General features: G+C 45.1%; 1 protein-coding gene across 1 annotated transcript in view; it reads right to left on the reverse strand.

Moving 5' to 3' along the window:
* LOC137382896 (sodium/hydrogen exchanger 3-like) overlaps positions 1 to 21,884 on the reverse strand; it is a 131,049-nt gene that overhangs the window by 54,806 nt on the left and 54,359 nt on the right. Inside the window, exons 2-3 of the mRNA XM_068055477.1 lie at positions 11,601 to 11,903; positions 6,628 to 6,788 (exon numbers count right to left, since the gene is read on the reverse strand). Coding sequence (XP_067911578.1) covers positions 6,628 to 6,788; positions 11,601 to 11,903 — 464 coding nt within the window. The remainder of the gene's footprint in view (positions 1 to 6,627; positions 6,789 to 11,600; positions 11,904 to 21,884) is intronic.

Consider the following 21,884-nt stretch of genomic DNA (forward strand, 5'->3'; position numbering starts at 1 on the left):
GCCAGGATGAAGATCGCCTCAAGTTCACAGGTGAGTATATGTGAATATATTAATTTAATTCATTTGAATATGCTTATTGTGGTCCTGTTGCCGAGCAGCGGGGGAGGGGGGGGGGGTGGCACCAAGAGGCCCCGCCGCTGCTGGCAAAATTGGGCCAGGCCCTGCCGACGTCGAGGTCCGTGGTGAGCCTCATCCAGGGCAATCTCATGCACCCCTCCTCCCCCCGCTACGGATCCAGACGTCAAGGTCCCTATTAAATTCAGCCCATGGGATCTAAACATGTCCCACTCTAATAAGCTGTATTCTTTATGTAGGCCACTGGGACGCCTTATCCACACATGATCGATCCATAACTTCACTCCATCCTCAGCCACCCAACCACTGTCATGGACTGTTACAAAAACTCCTGCAGGGAACTTGATGCTCAACATGGTTTGAAAATTAACATAGGTTTTAATTTTGTATTGTCAGCCATGCAGGCTAGTACAACTGTGAATCTTGTTCTCTCATGTCCTGTAGTTTTCACTAGAACTGTTTTCAAACCTTTCCACTCCACAGTTTGGTTGCTGGGCATATTGAAATGCATAGATGTTTTTTTTATTCATTCATGGGATGTGGGCGTCACTGGCTAGGCCAGCATTTATTGCCCATCTCTAATTGCCCTTGAGAAGGTGGTGGTGAGCTGCCTTCTTGAACTGCTGCTGTCCATGTGAGGTAGGCACACCATAATAGGCACTTGTGTTTCTGCTGCTGTCAGATAATGAATTGCTGGAAACTGGTAATTTTGGCACTGAGGTCTTTTGGTAGTCTTTGAGCAATCTTGCTCTACTCCCACAACACTAGACATTTCAGGTCAGTGACTTGAAACATTAATTCTGTTTCTCTCTCCACAGATGCTGCCAGACCTGCTGAGTATTTCCAGCACTTTTTATTTCTATTTCATACTTCATTTGTTTTGCTGGAGGACCCATTTCTTTTTGTCATTTGCCACACAGGGGCTGCTCGATGTGGGCATGTCTTAAACTCCCATACACCTTCACACACAGCCCTGCTTGATCACCTGCGTCCAATTATAAGGTAGGCAAAACATGCATTTGTGGCGTGAAAAATTGAGGCTGATATAACGCGAATATAGCACATCGTGGCTCAAAGGGGGTCAACTTACACGCCAAGTATATGCAAAAACATTGGGGCCAAAAAAATGGGGTCATCTTATATGCTGCATTGACTTATACGCCGCGATCTACGGTAAGCCAATGCGGATGTAAATGGACTAGTCAGGTGCGCAAAACAGTGGCAAATGGAGTTCAATACAAAGGAGTGTGAGGTAATGTATTTAGGGAAGGTTAACGAGGCAATATAATACACAATATGTGGTAGGATAATGAGAATTGTAGAGGAATAGCGGGACCTTGGAGTGCATGTCCACAAATCCCTGAAGGTGGCTGGACAGGTAGATAAGTTGCCCAAGAAGGCAAACAAGGTATTTGCCTTTATTAGCCGAAGCATAGAATATAAGAGCAGGGAGGTTATGCTGGAACAGTATAAATCATGAGTTAGGCCACAGCTGGAGTATTGCAGTTCTGGTCATTGCACTATAGGACAGATATGAGTGCACTAGAGAGGGTACAGAGGAGATTTGCAAGGATGTTACCAGAAGTGGAGAATTTTAGTCATAAGGAAAGACTGGATAGGCTAGGGTTGTTTCTTTGGAACAGGGAGCCTGAGGGGAGACATAATTGAAGTGCATGAGGGGTCTAGATAGAGTGGATAGGAAGGTCCTATTCCCCTGGGTTGAGGGGTCCATAACCATGGGGCACAGATTTAAGGTAAGAGGTAGGATGTTTGGAAGGGATTCGAGGGGAAATTTTTTCACACAGAGGGGTAAAGATCTGAAACTCACTGCTCGAAAGGGTGGTAGAGGCAGAAACCCTCATAACATTTAAAAAGTTCTTGGATATGCAGTTAATTGCCTTAACCTACAAGGCTACAGACCAAGAGCTGAAAAGTGGGATTAGGCTGGATGGCTACTTGTCAGCTGGCACAGATACGATGGGCTGAATGGCCTCCTTCTGTGCTGTAAATTTCTATGATTCTATGACAGGTATGATTTATCTTGGTCAACACTGGCTCAGTGGTGAACTCTTGCCAAGAGTTCAAGACCCACTGCAAAGACTGGAATACAATCCAGGCTGAAGTTCCAGTGCAGTACTAGGAGGTGCTGCACTGTCGGAACTGCCGTCTTTCAGATGAGTGGTTAAAACTGAGGCCTCATTTGCCGTTTCGGAGCCCTCATGAACTATTCAAAGAAGAGCAGGGAAGTTTTCCTGGTGTCCTGGCAAATATTTATTCTTCAACCAATATCACTAAACCAGATTATTTATTTGTTTACCTCATTGCTGTGTGAAAATGGTTTGCTGCATTTCTCCAAAACAGTGACTACACTTCAAAAGTACTTAATTGAGAAGCACGTTGCGACATCCTGAGACTGTGAAAGAGACCATAGAAATGTACTGGCAATGTGTTGGAGGACCTGAAATCCCATAGTCAGTAACAGAACCTCTTGAGTTATAAAGAGTCCAAAGATTTCAGGTGCATTATTGTTTCAATACATGATGAAAACAAATTCTTAATACCCCTTCCCTTGCTGTTCTCTCTACTATTCCGATGTAATTTCCTTTCCTCTAGCGAACATACGAACATACGAATTAGGAGGAGTAGGCCACTCGACCCCTCGAGCCTGCTCCACCATTCAACATGATCATGGCTGATCTGATTGTAACCTTGACTCCACATTCCTGCCTACCCCCGATAACCTTTCACCCCCTTGCTTATCAAGAATCTATCTACCTTTGCCTTAAAAATATTTAAAGACTTTGCTTCCACTGCCTTTTGAGGAAGAGCATTCCAAAGACTCACGACCCTCAGAGAAATAATTTCTCCTTAACTCTGTCTTAAATGGGCAACCCCTTATTTTTAAACAGTGACCCCTAGTTCTAGATTCTCCCACAAGGGCAAACATCCTTTCCAGATCCACCCTGCCAAGACCCCCTCAGGATCTTATATGTTTCAATCAAGTCACCTCTTACTCTTCTAAACTCCAGCAGAGACAAGCCTAGCCTGTCCAACCTTTCCTCGTAAGACAACCCGCACATTCCAGTGTTACGGAAGTGCTTCCATTTTTTAGTTGTTTTTGAGAATTTGTGTTAAAACTGAGAAGATTCCATGAATGTATGTTTTTTAACCAAGTTCACTGAAAGGACACTTGTGATGCTGTTCGAAAACAATCTGTGCTGGACATCATGTGCTTTAAGCTCAATAAACAAGAGAAACCTTGTTGACCTGGGGAAGATATTTACAGAGAAGCCACATGTCAAGGTTCATGGAGGTAAGGAGGTTGACTTTCTGTTTGGGTTTGGATATTGTTTACAGTTCAGTTGGGGTGTGAACTGTTTTGAAGACAGTTGGTGTTTTGCCTGCCAAGGAAAAAGAAACCACCCAGCTTACGTCTTTCTCTATCTCTCTGAAAAAAACCTGTAAAGATCCAGTGCGGAGAGCTAAAATCCCTGATGCTGCATCTCCCCATCAGAAGCTGGATAAACCTGCCAGATTAATTCTCAACGCTGCCTGAAAGGAACTGCTTTAGAAAAGATCCTAGTGAGTCACCTCCATATACGTAGACACCAGACCAAAAGAACAACTGACTTCCTTCCATATCTTCTCTTTTTTTCTTCAAAAAGTAGGACGTATTTGGCCGAAGTATTCTTTTTTTGTCTTTTTTTTTTGTAACAGTCCTCTGCAGAGGGAAGTTCTGTATTTTTTTTTGTGTGTGCGAGTGTGCGCGTGATACAGGCCTTCTCGGGTCTGCAAATGAGACCCGACCCGAGCCTGACAGAACCCCATCCAAGCCCAAGCCCGACCCGGCCCAAGTCCTTCCATTTTTTCCCGCGCCAGACACGACCCGACCATCAGTTAACTTACCTTCCGTTTTTCATTTTGTTCCTGCACAAGCTTAAAATAACTGTAACAAAACCACCTTTAAAGTCCAAAAAGTAAACTAACATTAGAGTCACTTACCTGAGGTAGTGATAGAGCGTGTCCGATCAGGCCCGACCCAACCCGAGCCCAAATGCCGGACCTGGAAGTGCGACCCAACCTGAACCCAACACATGTCATCGGGTCCCGTCAGATTCGGGTTGGGTAGCAGGCCTGGAGTGTGTGGGGAATTTAAAAAGGGAACTTTCATATTTCAATCTGTGTGTTAATGCTTTGCTTTGTTACTGGATAAGTCTTGTTTGATAATAAACTGATAATTTTGTTGTTTATTAAAGAAACCTGGTTGGTGTATTTTATTCTGGGATAAAGAGTAGAGTATATGATTGACTGAATCGGTAACTGGATAAACATTTTTAAAATGTATGTTGTGACCTGCAGAGAATTAGAAGAGACAGTACACTCCTCCCACCTCGTGCGTAACACCAGGTATTAGTCTAGTAAACCTTCTCTGAACTGCTTCCAATGCATTTACATCCTTCCTCAAATAAGGAGACCAATACTGTACATAGTAAAGTACAGAGAAATTTTGTTCATGTATAGAAATGACATCTATTAGCTTGAATTATATTAACCTACACCAGTATCAGGTGTGTAATTAAGGATTTTCTACACAGATATTTTTTGTATTGTAAATTATATCCCACCCAATTCACTTGAATCTCTTTTAACTATTAAATCTACAAATACTATGGGTCCCACTGCCATTGATGGGTTATTCAAATTTGAACTGGGTGCAATGCACCGTGCAAATACAGTACAAGACTCAATCCTTCCATGGTTGGCCAGCACATCTCTATGGGTTTGCTGTTCAGAAGGTTTATGACTCATTGGTTACCATGGTAACAGAATGAGTTCCAGATTCCGGAGACAAATCGCTGGATTTGCTCCATCTCGCATGTCTTGTGTTTCTCTGCAGGCTCCCCACAGATAGCAAGCGGGGTTATTTTTAGTTCCCCAAGTCCTGAATTTTGTCAGCAAGAATAAATTAGCCTGCTTGCAACATCCAGAGCACAGTGCTGTGCGTAAAGCACTTGTTAAGTGAGCTTTGCAAAGGCTCATAGGATTGTCCTTGAATCTCCAAGAGTTAAAAGATTTTGGCAAGCAAACCCGGGAGGAATATCATAGGGGCATGAATAAAAAGTGTGTCTTTTTCCACATGATTTCCTTCATTTATTAGTTATAAAAGCATTGGCGATGGAAAAAAATAGGCTTTTAAAAAATTTGTTCATGGGATGTGGGCATTGCTGGCTAAGCCAGCATTTATTCTCCATCCCCAATTGCCCTCGAGAAACTGAGTGGCTTGCTAAGCCATTTCTGAGGGCATTTAAGAGTCAACTACATTACTGTGGGTCTCGAGTCACATGTAGGCCAGACCATGTAAGGACAGCAGACTTCCTTCCCTAAAGGACATTAGTGAACCAGATGGGTTTTTACAACAATTGACAATGGTATCATGGTTACCATTAGACTGGCTTTTTAATTCCAGATGTATTAATTGTATTCAAATTTCACCATCTGCTATGGTGGGTTTTGAACCCATGGCCCCAGGGGTTTTTAGCCTGGGCATCTGAATTACTGGTTCAATTACATTACCACTAAGCCACCACCTCCCCCATTAAATAGGCATTTAAGAGTTATCCAGTCGGGTGCTCACTTTGACTGGCCATGAGAAGGCAGTGTGCCTTGAGGAGGGACGTGTCAGGTGGACAATAGCAGGAGCATGTTGTCGGGGCAGTTGGAGGCTGGAGCTCATGTGGTGAAACCTTTAGATATATGTTCAGAGTTGGCAACTCTAATGGCTCATTAGTAAAGTTTACAGAAAGATTGTCAAGCCTTTCTTCATCTTTTTCTCAATAGATTCAATAAGACTCATGCACACGACTAATTTGAGACATGACGTGGTGACCAAAACTGGATGCAATATTGTAGTTGTGGCCTAATCAGAGCTTTTTAAAGGTTCAGCATAGCTTCCCTGCTTTTTTACTCAATGCCTCTATTTATGAAGCCCAAATCCCATATGCTTTACTAACCACTTTCTCAATATGTCCTGCCACCTTCAAAGATCAATCCACATGCACCCCCAGGTCCCTCTGTTCCTGCACACTCTTTAGAACTGTGACATTAAGTCTGTATTGCCTCTCCTATCCCATGAGGCTCAATTTTGTTAACCACCTTTATATATGTGGTAATGGCAAATGCTTTCTTAAAATCCATTTAAACAACATCATTACATTCCCTTCATCAACCTTTTCGGGTCATCAAAAAATTCAATTAGCATAGTCAAGCATGATCTGCCTTTTACAAATCCATTCTGGCTATCCGTAATTAATTAAATTAATAATGCCACATGGACTGCAGCAATTCAAAAAGGCCACCACCTTCACAAATGCCAGCCTTTCTGGTGATGACCAAGAAAGATTGAAAAAAAAATGCCTATTGATGTAACCAAAAATATTTGGCACAATATTTCAACATCCAAACTGAAAAAGGCAGCCGTGCAAATCTGATCCTGTTCTCTTCATTATCAAAGTTAAGAGCAAAACCAAGGCGTTAAAATGTTGCTGAACTTACTACGGTGATTCCAGCGTTAAGCAGAGATTCTCCAAACACAATGATGAACAATACTTCATTCACATGGACCTCTTCAAACACGGTCAACACAGCCACTGTATCAACTGCAGCAATCAGACTCCCGAACAGGAGGAATTCCAACAGGCCAGCATTGAGATTCCCTGTGGACAAGTTGAAACCACAAGGAATGTTAGCTTTCAATTGCAGCTAGAATAACAAACAAAACAACAACCTGCATTTACAAAGCTCCTTGATGTTGTAAAACATCCCAAGGTGCTTCACCAAACCACATAAAGAAATATTAGGACAAGTGACCAAAGGTTGGTCAAAAAGGTAGGTTTTAAGGAGCGACTTAAAGGAGGAAAGGCAGAGAAGTCTATGGAGGGAATTCCTGAATGTGGGGCATAGGTAGCGGAAAGCACAACCAGCAATAGTGGACTGAAGGAAATCAGGGAAGCACAAGAGGCCAGAATTGGAGGTGTGCAGAGATCTCAGAGGGTTGAAGGGCTGGAGGAGGTTACAGAAATCAAGAGGGGATAAGGCCAGGGAGGGATTCGAACAACAAGATCAGAAATTAAAAATGAAGGATAAGTGACAGTGCAAAGTGGCAGCCCGCCACAACTCCCTAACCAGTCCTTGCATTTACTGCTCATTGTGCAAGCTTTGTCGAAAGTGCCCAAGGCGGTGGAAGAGCCAGTTTTGATTTTAACCTGGTGGATTGTGTGTGGTAAGCATGCATGTATTGGCAGGGAGGAGGTGAGGCTGGGGGCACAGTAACCTTGCACACCAGCCCCACACAAAGGGACCCCCACCTCAGAGAAATTTTGACTCCTGGATCTGATTTCAAAGTTGGGATCAAATCTTCTGCCCAAACCTGTTGGGAATCGGTACCTGGCCGGTGGATAGGGAGCAGGAATTTGGCAGGGAGGCGGTCACAGCGGCGGACCCACAGGGAATGTCGCCAGTATTAAAGTAAGTGGGAAGAGAGACAAGGAAAAGCATCACAGTCAGGATAGAGAAACCACAGGCATGGGAGACCCAGGGAAACCACAGATACACAAAAAAAGAAAACTTACCTACCTGGGTCAGACACCATCCGAAACCCAGGACACATAAGCCTGACACAAACACAAAGAGACAAGTACGCCGGACCCATTTTAATCCCCCCCATCACCCTCCGCCATTCTTATTGAGTGCTGGGGTGGTTACAATTAGAGCTTACAACAATAACAAAGTCACTTGGATAGTCATAACTACACTACATTACCCACAACTGTCACAGATACTCCTCCAATATAGTAGCACAGGCAGTGCGCTGGCACCATTTCAACCAGACTCAGTGCCGAGCCCTAAGTTGCAATCTCCATGTCAGGTATAGTGCAGGAGGAAAATGATTCAAATCCAAGAAAGAAAAAAGTCTTGCACCTACATAGCACCTTCCACAACCTCAGGACATTCCAAAGTGCTTTACAGCCAACAAAGTATTTTTCAAATGTAGTCACTGTTGTAATGCATGTAAACGTGGCAGCTATTTTGTGCACAGCAAGATCCCACAAACAGAATGAGGTAATGACCAGATGATTATGTTTGATGTCAGTTAAGGGATAAATAAGACAAGGATACCAAAGAAAACTACCAAGCTCTTCTCCAAATAGTGCCATGGGATCTGTTATGTCCACCTGAAAGGACAGACAGGGTCTCTCTCAGCTTAACATTGCATCCGAAAGACAGCACCTCAGACAGTGCAGCACTGGAGTGTCAGCCTAGATTATGGGCTCAAATCTCTGGAGTGGGACTCAAGTCCACAGCCCTCTGACTCAGGAGGAGAGTGCTACTACCGAGCCACGGCTGACAACTGAAATCCAGCACAGTGTTAGCCATTTGCAAATGGGCTCCATGGGTGGAATTTTGTGCTGGTGGCAGGGGTCTCGTCGTCAGGGGAAACCGCTGCCAAGAACCCCGCACCGACTCTTGTGCGGAAGGCCCGCCGAGTTTAGTGCCAATCAGGCACTTAGCTGGACAGGGGCGGGCCTTCCATAGAATTTAGGACCCTGTCGGCAGAGGTCCGGGCCTTGCAGAACAGCTGGCCAATCAGAGGGTGGCGGCTGCAGCACCACCGAGGAACGGTGTTGGAACCAGCTTAAGGTAGGTTAGGGAGGGAGGGGTCGTGCAAGGTGGGGGGGGGTCACCGAGGAAGGACAGTGAGTTGGGGGAGGGGGGGTCAGCTGCAAGGGCAGGGGGGTGGTCCTCAGCAGCAGCCCCTTCCCGATGCCGGATCCCTCATTCAGGCACTAAGTGCCTTTGAACGAGGGGCACCCCCCCACTCCCCCACCCCCGCCAGAGCCAGGGAGCAGCCACATTTTCATGCCGTGCTTCCCGTCCGGCGACAGGGCTGCCCGCCACACAGGTAATTGCGGATGCAGCAGGAAGAGGGCCTTAATTAGGAGTTAACAACCTAGTTAAGGGCCTCAATTGGCAGCAGGACAGGAAGGCCATTTACAGTGGAGGCGGATATCCCCCCCCCCGCCACCATCTGACCCAATTTTATGCTCTCCCCGCCTCCAAATGCACCACAGGGGAAAGCATAAAATTCCACGCCATGTGCCGGTTATCTCACAGCAAACTAACCAAGATTTGCACTTGCTGCAAACTTCAACAGGAACGCAATCTCACCTCATCTGCAATCATCTTCTGCACGTTACCTAAATTTTCACTTCTGTGTGCCCAGCTTGAGTCTTACAAGGATTTCTGACCGAAAATTTATAATCGTCCAGACTTAAGTGGTGTCAGCCTTGGCTCAGTAATAGCAGTCTCACCTCTGAGTCAGAAAGTTGTGATTTCAAGCTCTAATCCAGAGATTTAATTTACATAGCCTAGGCTGACACTCCCGTGCAGTACTGAGGGAGTGCTGTACTGTCAGAGGTGCCATCTTTCAGATGAGACATTAAACTGAGGCCCTGTCAGTCTTCTCAGGTGGGCATAATAGATCCCAAAGTGCTATTTTAAAGAAGAGCAGGGGAGTTATCCCCGGTGTCCGGGCCAATATGTATTCTTCAATCAACATGACAAAAAAAAACAGATTATCTAGCCATTATCATATTGCTGTTTGTGGGAGCTTGCTGTGCGCAAATTCGCTACCGTATTTTCTATACACTTCACATGTACTTCATTGACTGTGAGGCACTTTAGGACATCCTGTAATTGTGAAAGGCGCTACATAAATGTAAGTCTTTTTTTTCCTTTTTCTTATGTTAAACCAAGGCTCCATCTGCCCTCTCAGATAAACCTATAAGAAGTTGGTGACACCCCTTGCACTTCTCTCGACCTATCTTTTATTTCTTTACTTGTCCCATTACCATCTCCTTTTGCCTTGCACCATCATCTCTTTTGGTATTTAATCTCCCCTGCCTTTCACCCTTTCTCTTTTGTTCTTCTCCTCTCGCGCCGCCCCCCCTCCCCCATCCCACCCACCTTTTCTTGCCTCTGTACGTGCTTAAAATCTGTTACATCTCTAACTTCTTCCAACTCTGACAAAAGATCGTTGACCTGGGTGGAATTCTTCCGTGGGTGTTGGGACCCCGATGGGCCCACTTGGGGGTCCCAAGCCCGCACTTGCCAAAATCACAAGCGGTGTCACAATCTTCCAGGAGGTGGCCTCCTAAATGGCCACCTCTGCGTTCACTGTTGGACATGCATCCAATGCTGCTGGCCCAATCAGAGGGCCGGCACCTCTGGAGCCTCGGCAGCCTCACCGGGAGAGGTGGGCACCGCTGAGATAGGTCGGGGACTGCGAAGGCACCGCAACATGGAGGCACCCTCACTGGCCTGCACAGAATACAGAAAATAAAGACCCCAAAACCAATAGGGCCATTGAGACAGAGGGGAAATCTCTCTGCAGGATTTGACGCAGCTGTGAAAGAGGCCTTTCATCCAAGCAGCCCTATCATTGGGGCATGGTGCCTTTGAATCCGACGGCCCTCCCTGGCCTGCTGCCGGGGGTGGCGGGGGGAGGGGGGGTGCCACCTCCAATGAGCTGGCAGCCTCTGCACACAGCGGGTCTGCTCCACTGTCAGGAAAGTAATGATGACGCTGCAAATTTGTCCCTAATTGGGGCCTTTATTACTCTAATTGGTTGCCCGCCTCTATGGAGCAGGCAGCTGATCCTGCTCCCAGTCCGCCCTTTGGGAAATTCCCCCGGCTGCGGTAATGCATCATTAGCCATCGCAATGCAGTTTCCCCCTGTTTTCCTGGCTCCCCCCTCTCCACGGTGCCTGGAATACCCAGCCCATTAACTCTGTTCCATCGTCCACAGATGCTGCCAGAGCTGCTGCGTATTTTCTGTATTTACTCTTTATATTTCAGATTTCCAGCATCTGCAGTATTTTATTTCTGTGTTAAAAATTAAATATTCTATTTTTTTTTACGAACAAGAGTTTGATAATTATCTGAAAATGGAATTGTAGTTCTTGGTTAAGTATAGGCAGATGACCAAATGCTCTGTGGGACAGGTTGGTTCTTGGGTCACTGGGTTCCATTTACCCTGCTTTGTACCATAATCCCTCAATACCCTTACTTATCGATCTCAGTCTTGGACCTGTCAATTGACCTAGCAACTAGCCTTTTGAAGGAGAGAGTTCTGGATCTCCACAACTCTTACTGTGAAAAATATGCTTCCTCCTGGGTTTACATCAGTGATTCCCCACACAGAGAGCTCCAGAAGTCAGCAATACTGTTGCAACAAGGCACAAAGTACAAGAGAGGGAGAACTGCAGTATTCTGGAGTCCCTCATACTCATTTCCCTACAGCCAGTTAGAAAACAGCCGTGATGGAACCCTGTTGGGGCAAAACACCAACAAGGTAGAAAATTAAGACTGCCCCTTGTACTCCAGATAGCAACAACTGCTACATATATTTACCCTGGTCTCACTTCAGTTGGATATGATAAAATTGCTGCTTGGATCTGTGCCCTTACCCATAATACCCGTCTGGAAGACACCGTAGAGGGAGAGCCCAGTTGTTACAGTGTTCCAAGTTGTTCCAATGATGGCGTACATTAGAATCGATCCAAGGTTCCTGAAGAAGTGCCGGTTGGGCATGAAGTATCCGGCGTCCAGTACGATAGGTGGCAGGAGGTAGAAGAAGAAGACAGTCGGTGTTAAGGTGAAGGAGGCAGTGTGATTGGCGGCCCAGACAATTCCTCCCAGGATGAGGCCCAGCATGATCAGCAGGACACCTTCTGGAACCACAGAGGTGACTTTTTCAGACAGATGGAAAACTAAAGGAAAGAATAAATCAATAACCAGGATTACATGAGAATTTTGTGTGTGGATTACCAAATTAAGAATTAATTTGTGTGATTAATTCAAATGGATCACCCCATTTATTCAGCAATACAAGGGTTGCAGTTTTCCACTTTTGTACTCATCAGTCCATCTCTCCCGCCTCCCCCATTTAATTTGATGTGCAACAGCTTCAAAGCTGGTAATCCCAGAAACAGAAAAGAGCCATTATATCCTACTACCAATAAGAGTGTTATTATTAAGTCATACAAATTGTAAAAACAAATATTTAAAAAAAACAGATTTAAAGCATTGGTACTTGCAGGAGCTCCAAGCCTGGTTGCCATATCATGCTGAAAAAATTTATATAAAAATATAATACATCACTTAGAAACGCATGGTTAGGACTTGACCTGAATCATAGCATTGTGGCCATACAATGCAATGCATCAGTCCTTATATCTGTAACAATGATACAAGTATTTACACAGTTGTGGAATAAATCCAAACATTTCAAAACTGCACGTGTTTTTTTTTAAGAAGCATTAATATTGTTTATATTTCTATGCTGATGCTAAAATTAAATCCCATAATTAAATCCCAGAGGAAGAAAAATAATTCAAACAATTCCATGATTATCATTGTAGGTCTCCAAGTACATACTAAAACTTCCCCTCCCCCACACCACCACCTTGCAGCTGTAAAGAATTCAGAACAAAATGAACACCTACATTAAGTTCCTAGTCAGCTTCAAAAATTGCAAACCCTAAAGCATTTGACTAGTTAAACCAAAGGTGCGACCAGCATAATTGTACTTTTAGAACAAGAGTCTTACTAGAACATAGAAACATAGAAAAATAGGAGCAGGAGTAGGTCATTCGGCCCTTCGAGCATGCACCGCCATTCAATACGATTGTGGCTGATCATCCAAACTCAGTAACCTGTTCCTGCTTTCTCCCCGTATCCCTTGATCCCATTATCCCTAAGAACTATATCCAAATATTTCTTGAATATATTTAATGATTTGGCCTCAACTGCTTTCCGTGGTAGAGAATTCCACGGGTTCACCGCTCTCTGGGTGAAGAAATCTCTCCTCCTCTCAGTCCTAAATGGCTTACCTCTTATCCTTAGACTGTGACCCCTGGTCCTGGACTCCCCTGCCATCAGGAACATCCTTCCTGCATCTAGTCTGTCCAGTTCTGTTAGAATTTTATAGGTTTCTATGAGATCCCCTCTCATTCTTCTAAACTCGAGCGAATACAAGCCTAATCGACCCAATCTCTCCTCATACGTCAGTCCTGCCATCGCAGGAATCAGTCTGGTGAACCTTTGCTGCACTCCCTCCATAGCAAGAACATCCTTCCTCATATAAGGAGATGAAAACTGCACACAATACTCCAGATGTAGTCTCACCAAGGCCTTGTATATTTGCAGCAAGACATCCTTGTTCCTGTACTTGAATCCTCTCGCTATGCAGGCCAACATACCATTTGCCTGCTGCACTTGCAAGTTTACTTTCAGTGACTGCTGCACAAGGACACCCAGGTCTTGCTGCACCTCCCCCCTTCACAATCTATCACCGTTCAGATAATAATTTGCCTTTCTGTTTTTGCCACCAAAGTGGATAACCTCACATTTATCCACATTATACTGCATCTGCCATGTATTTGCCCACTCATTCAACCTGTCCAAATCACACTGGAGCTTCTCTGCATCCTCCTCACAGCTCACACTCCCACCCAGCTTTGTGTCATCTGCAAACTACTCACTTTTCTCTTTGCAATCTGTTCTAAAGGATGGACTAAGACATCCCAAGTCTCACATGACTCAGTTTCCAATGGGCCATTATATTCTTGAGCTTGTCTAGGAACTAGCACCAAGCTGCTGGACAAATTCCTCTCATCTGTCATTGAACAAGCAATTCAAAAGAAATGAAAAAGATTTCTGGGATTGGATGCTCCCAACAGGAATCTTTCTATTACTGCACGCTGAGACTTTTCTATTCCAATCCCAGGAGTACTCAAATTCTATTTTGACTGGTTTTATGTGGAAACCAGTGCCAAACTTCCATGAAGAGCAGTACAGTGCAACTTATTTCTGCCAGAGGCCAGGTTAGCAATCAATTTTCTAGCTTCATCTTAGAGCTGCAATTCTGCAGGTAGGATTACTCTTTTCACTGGAAACAGCCAATTGACTACACAACACAGCAAGAGGAAAATAGTTGTTGGTGAACAAGATTATACAGCAGAGACTATGGGCAGTATAGCAACTCAACAACGGGAGGCAATTCTAACTCCTGAACAACTGTTCAACAAATTAATTTTGATCCAAGTATTCTTTTCGTAGTCTTCTTGGAGCATAAGAGACAAGTGAAGATTGATTAATTCAGATTGTGACCAATTTGTAAAAGTTGTAAAAGAAAAACTTGCATTTATATAGCGCCTTTCACAACCTTAGGATATCCCAAAGTACTTTACAGTCAAATAAGGTACTTTTGAAGTGTAGTCAGTGTTGTAATGTGGAAACAATCACCAAACTGTTCTGCTTTTGTGACTATATCCCAACAAGAATAAGCTCCCACATTAACAGACTAATTATTCCGAACTATGATCTCAAACATCCACAATTTGCAACTATTCAAGAAAGCAAAACAGAAAACTACATGGACTTGTGTTATGATCCAAGAGTATAACATGACTCTGCTGCTAATGGAACTTGGTCTATACTTGTCTTCCCTGCAACACAGCAGTGAGTACACTTCAACAGCATTTCCTTGGCTATAAAGCAGTTTGGGGGTGTCCTGAAGTTATGAAAGGTGCTAAATAAATGAAAGTTGGTTCTTTATTTACACACCAGGCATTTACAGTGCCCACAGCACTTGGGCTAATCCCTAACCCAGCGTCTCAAGATGGGAGATGGGATATTGAGGGAGCAACCTTTGACCCTTATGGTTCATGTATCCTTTTGCATATTTTAGGCACAAGCACAATGGCCCATATGCTATACAAGTTGTACTTTTGAAAGACCATTTGACACTCGATAATATTCTCCAGCGCTTTATCTTGCCAGCTGAAATGCCTAACATTCTAACGTGAGATATTGTCTAAACTGTCACCTCCTCTTAGAGCTGCTCCTCCTCCACTTCCCCAAGAAGATAACTTCTTTAGAGAAATCCATCTGTGTGAAATCAGATATGAAATTAGAATTTATGAATATAAAGCTTTGAATTCTGCATAATGTGAGTAGGTTTTTGTTAAATATTACCAAATAAAACTGTTAATTTTGGCTTGCTTTCAAAAAAATTTTGGAGAACATAAAACAAAGGCCATTCGAACATTTGTTTTATATGCTCTGTAATATATTTTTGACATCAATATCATTATCCCAAATTACATTCCTTAGATGAATGATAAGATACAAGTTATAAAATAAAACAGTTTACCAAATTCCAAAGACTCTGCTGATGGCTCCTCATCAGATAGAAAAATAAAGCCAAGCTTCTCTCTGGCACTGTCACAACTCATTGAGAATTTCTCAGACTTTTTTTTATAGGCTACATTGTGCCCTTGCTGCCTGATTGAAGTCCACTCAAGACCAGTGCTTGCCAACCTGCGCCCACGCAAAAAGGGAAAATCACTTATTGGTCAATAAAGGATTGACAAGCATGAGTGTGAGCCCTAGATAAGTGAGCAGTAGCTACGACAAGTTCCTCACAAGCAGCAAGAGACTCACCATCCTGCTGACCATGACAATATCAAACAGAACAGTGGTTCCACCAGATGGAGGTATGGAACTTCAGCTTCTGGCCTCTCTGCAACCCAGCTACAGTAGGCATTGAGCCTTGGATATACAAATGCTTGCTCTCACACCTGGCTTCAAAGTACCTGCCAGTAGCAACCAACCCAAGCTTCAGAATCATCTCACCAGCTGTCAGATGGACATATGGAGCATGGCTACCTCCTTTGTTCAGAGTCTGAGACTGTAAACGCCTCCAACCCTGCAACCGGAAACCAAATGGTAGGAGTGACCACCGCACAGTCCTTGTGGAGACGAAGTCCCGCCTTCACATTGAGGATACCGTCCATTGTGTTGTGTGGCACTATCACCGTGCTAAATGGGATAGATTTCGAACAGATCTAGCAATGCAAAACTGGGCATCCATGAGGCACTGTGGGCCATCAGCAGCAGCAGAATTGTACTAAACCACAATCTGTAACCTCATGGCCTGGCATATCCCCCACTCTACCATTACCATCAAGCCAGGAGACCAACCCTGGTTCAAAGAAGAGTGCAGGACGGCATGCCAGGAGCAGCACCAGGCATACCTCAAAATGAGGTGTAAACCTGGTGAAGCTACAACCCAGGACTACTTGCACGCCAAACTGCGTAAGCAGCATGTGATAGACAGAGCTAAGCGATCCCATAACCAACGGATCAGACCTAAGCTCTGCAGTCCTGCCACATCCAGCCATGAATGATGGCGGACAATTAAACAACTAACTGGAGGAGGTGGCACCACAAATATCCCCATCCTCAATGATGGGGGAGCCCAGCACACCAGTGCGAAAGATAAGACTGAAGCATTTGCAACAATCTTCAGCCAGAAGTGCAGAGTTGATGATCCATCTCGTCCTCCTCCTGAAGTCCCCAGCAACACAGATGCCAGACTTCAGCCAATTCGATTCACTCCGCGTGATATCAAGAAACGACTGAAGGCACTGGATACTGCAAAAGCTATGGGCCCTGACAATATTCCAGCAATAGTACTGAAGACCTGTGCTCCAGAACTTGCCGCGCCCTAGCCAAGCTGTTCCAGTACAGCTACAACACTGGCATCTACCCGGCAATGTGGAAAATTGCCCAGATATGTCCTGAACACAAAAAGCAGGACAAGTCCAACCCGGCCAATTACCGCCCCATCAGCCTACTGTCAATCATCAGTAAAGTGATGGAAGGCGTCATCAACAGTGCCATCAAGCGGCACTTGCTTAGCAACAACCTGCTCAGTGACGCTCAGTTTGAGTTCCGCCAGGGCCACTCAGCTCCTGACCTCATTACAGCCTTGGTTCAAACAAGGACAAAAGAGCTGAACTCAAGAGGTCAGGTGAGAGTGACTGCCCTTGACATCAAGGCAGCATTTGACCGAGTATGGCATGAATGAGCCCGAGCAAAACTGAGGTCAGTGGGAATCAGGGGGAAAACACTCCGCTGATGGAATCATATCTAGATGGTTGTGGTTGTTGGAGGTCAATCATCTGAGCACCAGGACATCACTGCAGGAGTTCCTCAGGGTAGTGTCCTGGGCCCAACCATCTTCAGCTGCTTCATCAATGACCTTCCTTCAATCATAAGGTCAGAAGTGGGGATGTTCGCTGATGATTGCACAATGTTCAGCACCATTCGTGACTCCTCAGGTGCTGAAGCAGTCCGTGTAGAAATGCAGCAAGAGCTGGACAATATCCAGTCTTGGGCTGATAAGTGGCAAGTAACATTCACGCCACACAAGTGCCAGGCAATGACCATCTCCAACAAGAGAGAATCTAACCATCTCCCCTTGACATTCAATGGCATTACCATCTCTGAATCCCCCACTATCAACATCTGAGGGGCTACCATTGACCAGAAACTGAACTGGAGTAGCCATATAAATAACGTGGCTACAAGAGCAGGTCAGAGGCTAGGAATCCTGAGGCGAGTAACTCACCTCCTGACTCCCCAAAGCCTGTCCACCATCTACAAGGCACAAGTCAGGAGTGTGATGGAATACTCTGCACTGGCCTGGATGGGTGCAGCTCCAACAACACTCAAGAAGCTCGACACCATCCAGGACAAAGCAGCCCGTTTGATTGGCAGCCCATCTACAAACTTTCACTCCCTCCACCACCGACGCACAGTGGCAGCAGTGTGTACCATCTACAAGATGCACTGCAGAATGCACCAAGGCTCCTTAGACAGCACCTTCCAAACCCGCGACCCCTACCAACTAGAAGGACAAGGGCAGCAAATACATGGGAACACCACCACCTGCAAGTTCCCCTCCAAGTCACAGACCATCCTGACTTGGAACTATATTGCCGTTCCTTCACTGTCGCTGGGTCAAAATCCTGGAACTCCCTTCCTAACAGCATTGTGGGTACTCCTACCCCAAATGGACTGCAGCGGTTCAAGAAGGCAGCTCACCACCACCTTCTCAAGGGCAATTAGGAATGGGCAATAAATGCTGGCCTAGCCAGTGACGCCCACATCCCATGAATGAATAATAAAAAAGTAAAATTTATGAAAGTGAAATCTCTTCCGTTTGGTTTTTGGTTTTCCAAAATTCGGGTCAGTTGGTGGATTTGATTCTTTTGATTTGTTGGTGATCTCCACAGGGATCATAATCCAGGTATATGCTATGTAAATATGGCCCAAGGCAGACTTTAGAGGCCAGAATTATAGTAGTTTATCCAGATTTTTGGCCAAGTCTTTAAATAGGACCAAATGGTGGCAAAACAATAGAATTTACCCACATTATGTTTCCTTTAAATACTCTTTAGTGAAAACATATCAATTTGGCTGCAGAACAACTCTTCTACAGTCACTGAATGCCATGATCTTTGGAGCTTCTTATCTGTAATCAAAATGATAATGACAGTGCATTTGATAAAGAGCAAGATGTGCTTGCATTTTGCAAAACTTCCTCGTGCGTGAATCCATTTGGGTTTTCAAATGATAAAAATTAACTTGGAAACAAACTGCATTGAAAAAAGGGAGAAAAAAATTTTGTATCTGTCCAGAGCCTTTCAAAACTCTTTGCAGCCATTGAAGTATTTTTGAAGTATACTCGGTTGTAATGTAGGAAACTTAGCAGCCAATGCGTGCACAGCAAGGTCCCACAGACAGCAATGCAATAACGACCAGATAATCTGTTCTGGTGATGCTATATGAGAGATAGATATTGACCAGGAAAACACCTCAAAACAATGGCATGGGATCTTTTAAATTCACCTCAGAGAACTGACAAAGCCTTAATTTAACACCTCATTCGAAAGACAGCACCTCCTGCCAGTGCAGCATTCCCCCAGTACTGCATTGGGAGAGTCGGCCTGGACTATGCACTCAAATCTTTGGAGCGGGGTTTTAACCCACAACTGAGCCATGCCTGACACCAATAAAAAAAGCAAACTGACAGCAGCATTTGAAACTGTTACAGTTTCCCCTTTGCCTTCTTGGATGTGAAATGCAAATTGAAAAGGATTATTGTGGCCAGGATTTTCTCGGCAGGGAGTAAGTCCCGGCATCGGGACCGTATGGTGGTCCTGAGTCTGCACAGATGGGCAGTGGGACCACAGCAGCAATCTGCCTGGCAGCGGCCTCTTAATTGGCTACTGCCAGGCCCAGTGTCCAATTAAGGGCTGGTTTTCCATGCTGCAGGCCCAACCAGAGGAACAGCAGCTCGGAAGCTCCACTGAGAGAGCTGGCTGCTGCTGGTGCTGCAGGGTAAAGGAAAGGGCCCCTCCATTTTGAGGTAACCTCACAGGGCAGGACGACGACAATTCATTTTTCTGCCTAGCCCAAACAGGCAGGCCCTGGTGTTCAGAAGGGGAGCCCTTCCAGCAGTGGTGTCAGGGCCACCAGGACAGCCATTGCTGCCAGCAGACTTCTTGTTGAGCCTTGGAGCCTCTGGCTCCGACAATTCCCCCCTTCCCCATTGAGAGGCCACCTCCATACAGCTGGCAGCCTCTCCATGTGATGGGGGGGTGGGGTTGCATTCTGCCCCAGCAAAATGCCAATGGCCTGGAAAGACGGCCATCAATTGGGCCTTTAATTGGTCAATTTCACCACCCACCTCCAGTCGGTGTGCAACCGAGTCACTGCCGTACCTAACACTGGGAAACTTCCCCAGTGGTGGACTGCATCAGGGAACTGTCCTGACGCAGCTTCCCAGGATTTTACCAGCCTCCCCCCACCACTTAGCCCACCACCTGGGTGCCAGTAAATCTTGCCATATGTCACACATATTCTGCAATGTAAGTGAACATCAGGAGCCCCTTGCAGAATAGATTTGACTGATCTACATGCTGACACATCACTTGCAATAAAAACTCATCACTTATTTATGGGGTGCGAAATAAGCCTGCTGATGGTCAACTGGAGAGGACTTCCAAAAAGGTGCGGTCCAACCACAAATACCAGGGCTTGGGGGTTTCAGATACTTAGTTTGCCTGAAGTTTATCTTGCTCTTGGCTCATGTAAGACCAGGTGAAGGCTGAGAGGAAACCCTAGACCCCTTTCTCACCTGGTCGTAACATCATTAAAAAAAAATGTCATTCAGGCAGTCACACCAAGCTGGAGTGGCATTTGTCGGCTTAATTCTCGGCCACAGATAACAGAAAACATCAGAATGACTATCTCATTGAGAACACAAGTGCCTGAGTACCTGAAAACTACAATGAGAGTCCACACTGTTGCTTCTTCCAGAAAATTAGGATATTTGGCAAAGAACAAGAAGGTACAAAGAAAGCAAAGCAACCAAGTCAGATTTTGCCAGACTATGAGGATATGCCCAGCTTTAGGCTTCCAGATGTTTTTTAGATATCTACTTCAGCTACACTGGCATAAGAATACCATTAGCAAACCTCACAACTCTCTGTGTTTAAACAGGATCCCACTGAGGGGCATACACTGTTCCCAAGATAACAAGTCAGGCAATTTGCCAGTTCTACAGAAAGCCAGCCGTGTTTTTATCCAGACGCTGATCCAAATTCCACCCTTTCAACACATTGCATGTGGGAGGTGTCTTATTGGATGAGCAGGGAACATTAACTAATTTCCTCCCACAACTAGATTCAGTTGACCTTTCCACCTCACGAGAAACAAAGAACATGCATTTCTATTGCATCTTTCATATACTCCTATCTAAAGTGCTTCATAACCAATGGATTATTTTGATCTAAAAATAGAAAGTGCTGTAAATACTCAGCAGGTCTGGCAGCATCTGTCGAGAGAAGCAGAGTTGACGTTTCAGGTCTGCGACCTACTGGAACAGAAAATCTGCTTTTTTTGTTGGTGTTGGTTACATAGAATTATCAGCTCAAAAACAGGCTATTTGGCCTAACTGGTCTATGCTGTGTTTTGCTTCACACAAACCTCCTCCCACTCTAACCACATCAGCATGTCTTCCCATTCCTTTCCTCCTCATGTAGCTTCCCCTTAACTGCATCTATGCTATTTGCCTCAACTACTCCTTGTGGTCCTCATCACCTCATTCCATGACAATATGAAAGGCACAATTCAGCATAGTGGTGCCTCATCAGACCCCTTTCCTGTCCTGAGTGGCGTGAAACAGGGCTGTGTTCTCGCACCTACACTGTTTGGGATCTTCTTCTCCCTGCTGCTCTCACATGCGTTCAAGTCTTCAGAAGAAGGAATTTTCCTCCACACAAGATCAGGTGGCAGGTTGTTCAACCTTGCCCGCCTAAGAGCGAAGGCCAAAGTACGGAAAGTCCTCATCAGGGAACTCCTCTTTGCTGACGATGCTGCATTAACATCTTACACTGAAGAGTGTCTGCAGAGACTCATCGACAGGATTGCGGCTGCCTGCAACAAATTTGGCCTAACCATCAGCCTCAAGAAAACGAACATCATGGGACAGGACGTCAGAAATGCTCCATCCATCAATATCGGCGACCACACTCTGGAAGTGGTTCAAGAGTTCACCTACCTAGGCTCAACTATCACCAGTAACCTGTCTCTCGATGCAGAAATCAACAAGCGCATGGGAAAGTCTTCCACTGCTATGTCCAGACTGGCCAAGAGAGTGTGGGAAAATGGCGCACTGACATGGAACACAAAAGTCCAAGTGTATCAAGCCTGTGTCCTCAGTACCTTGCTCTACGGCAGCGAGGCCTGGACAACATATGTCAGGTAAGAGCGACATCTCAATTCATTCCATCTTCGTTGCCTCCGGAGAATCCTTGGCATCAGGTGGCAGGACC

Source organism: Heterodontus francisci, chromosome 2 (genome assembly GCF_036365525.1).
Source record: "Heterodontus francisci isolate sHetFra1 chromosome 2, sHetFra1.hap1, whole genome shotgun sequence".
Classification (NCBI taxonomy): Eukaryota; Metazoa; Chordata; class Chondrichthyes; order Heterodontiformes; family Heterodontidae; genus Heterodontus; species Heterodontus francisci.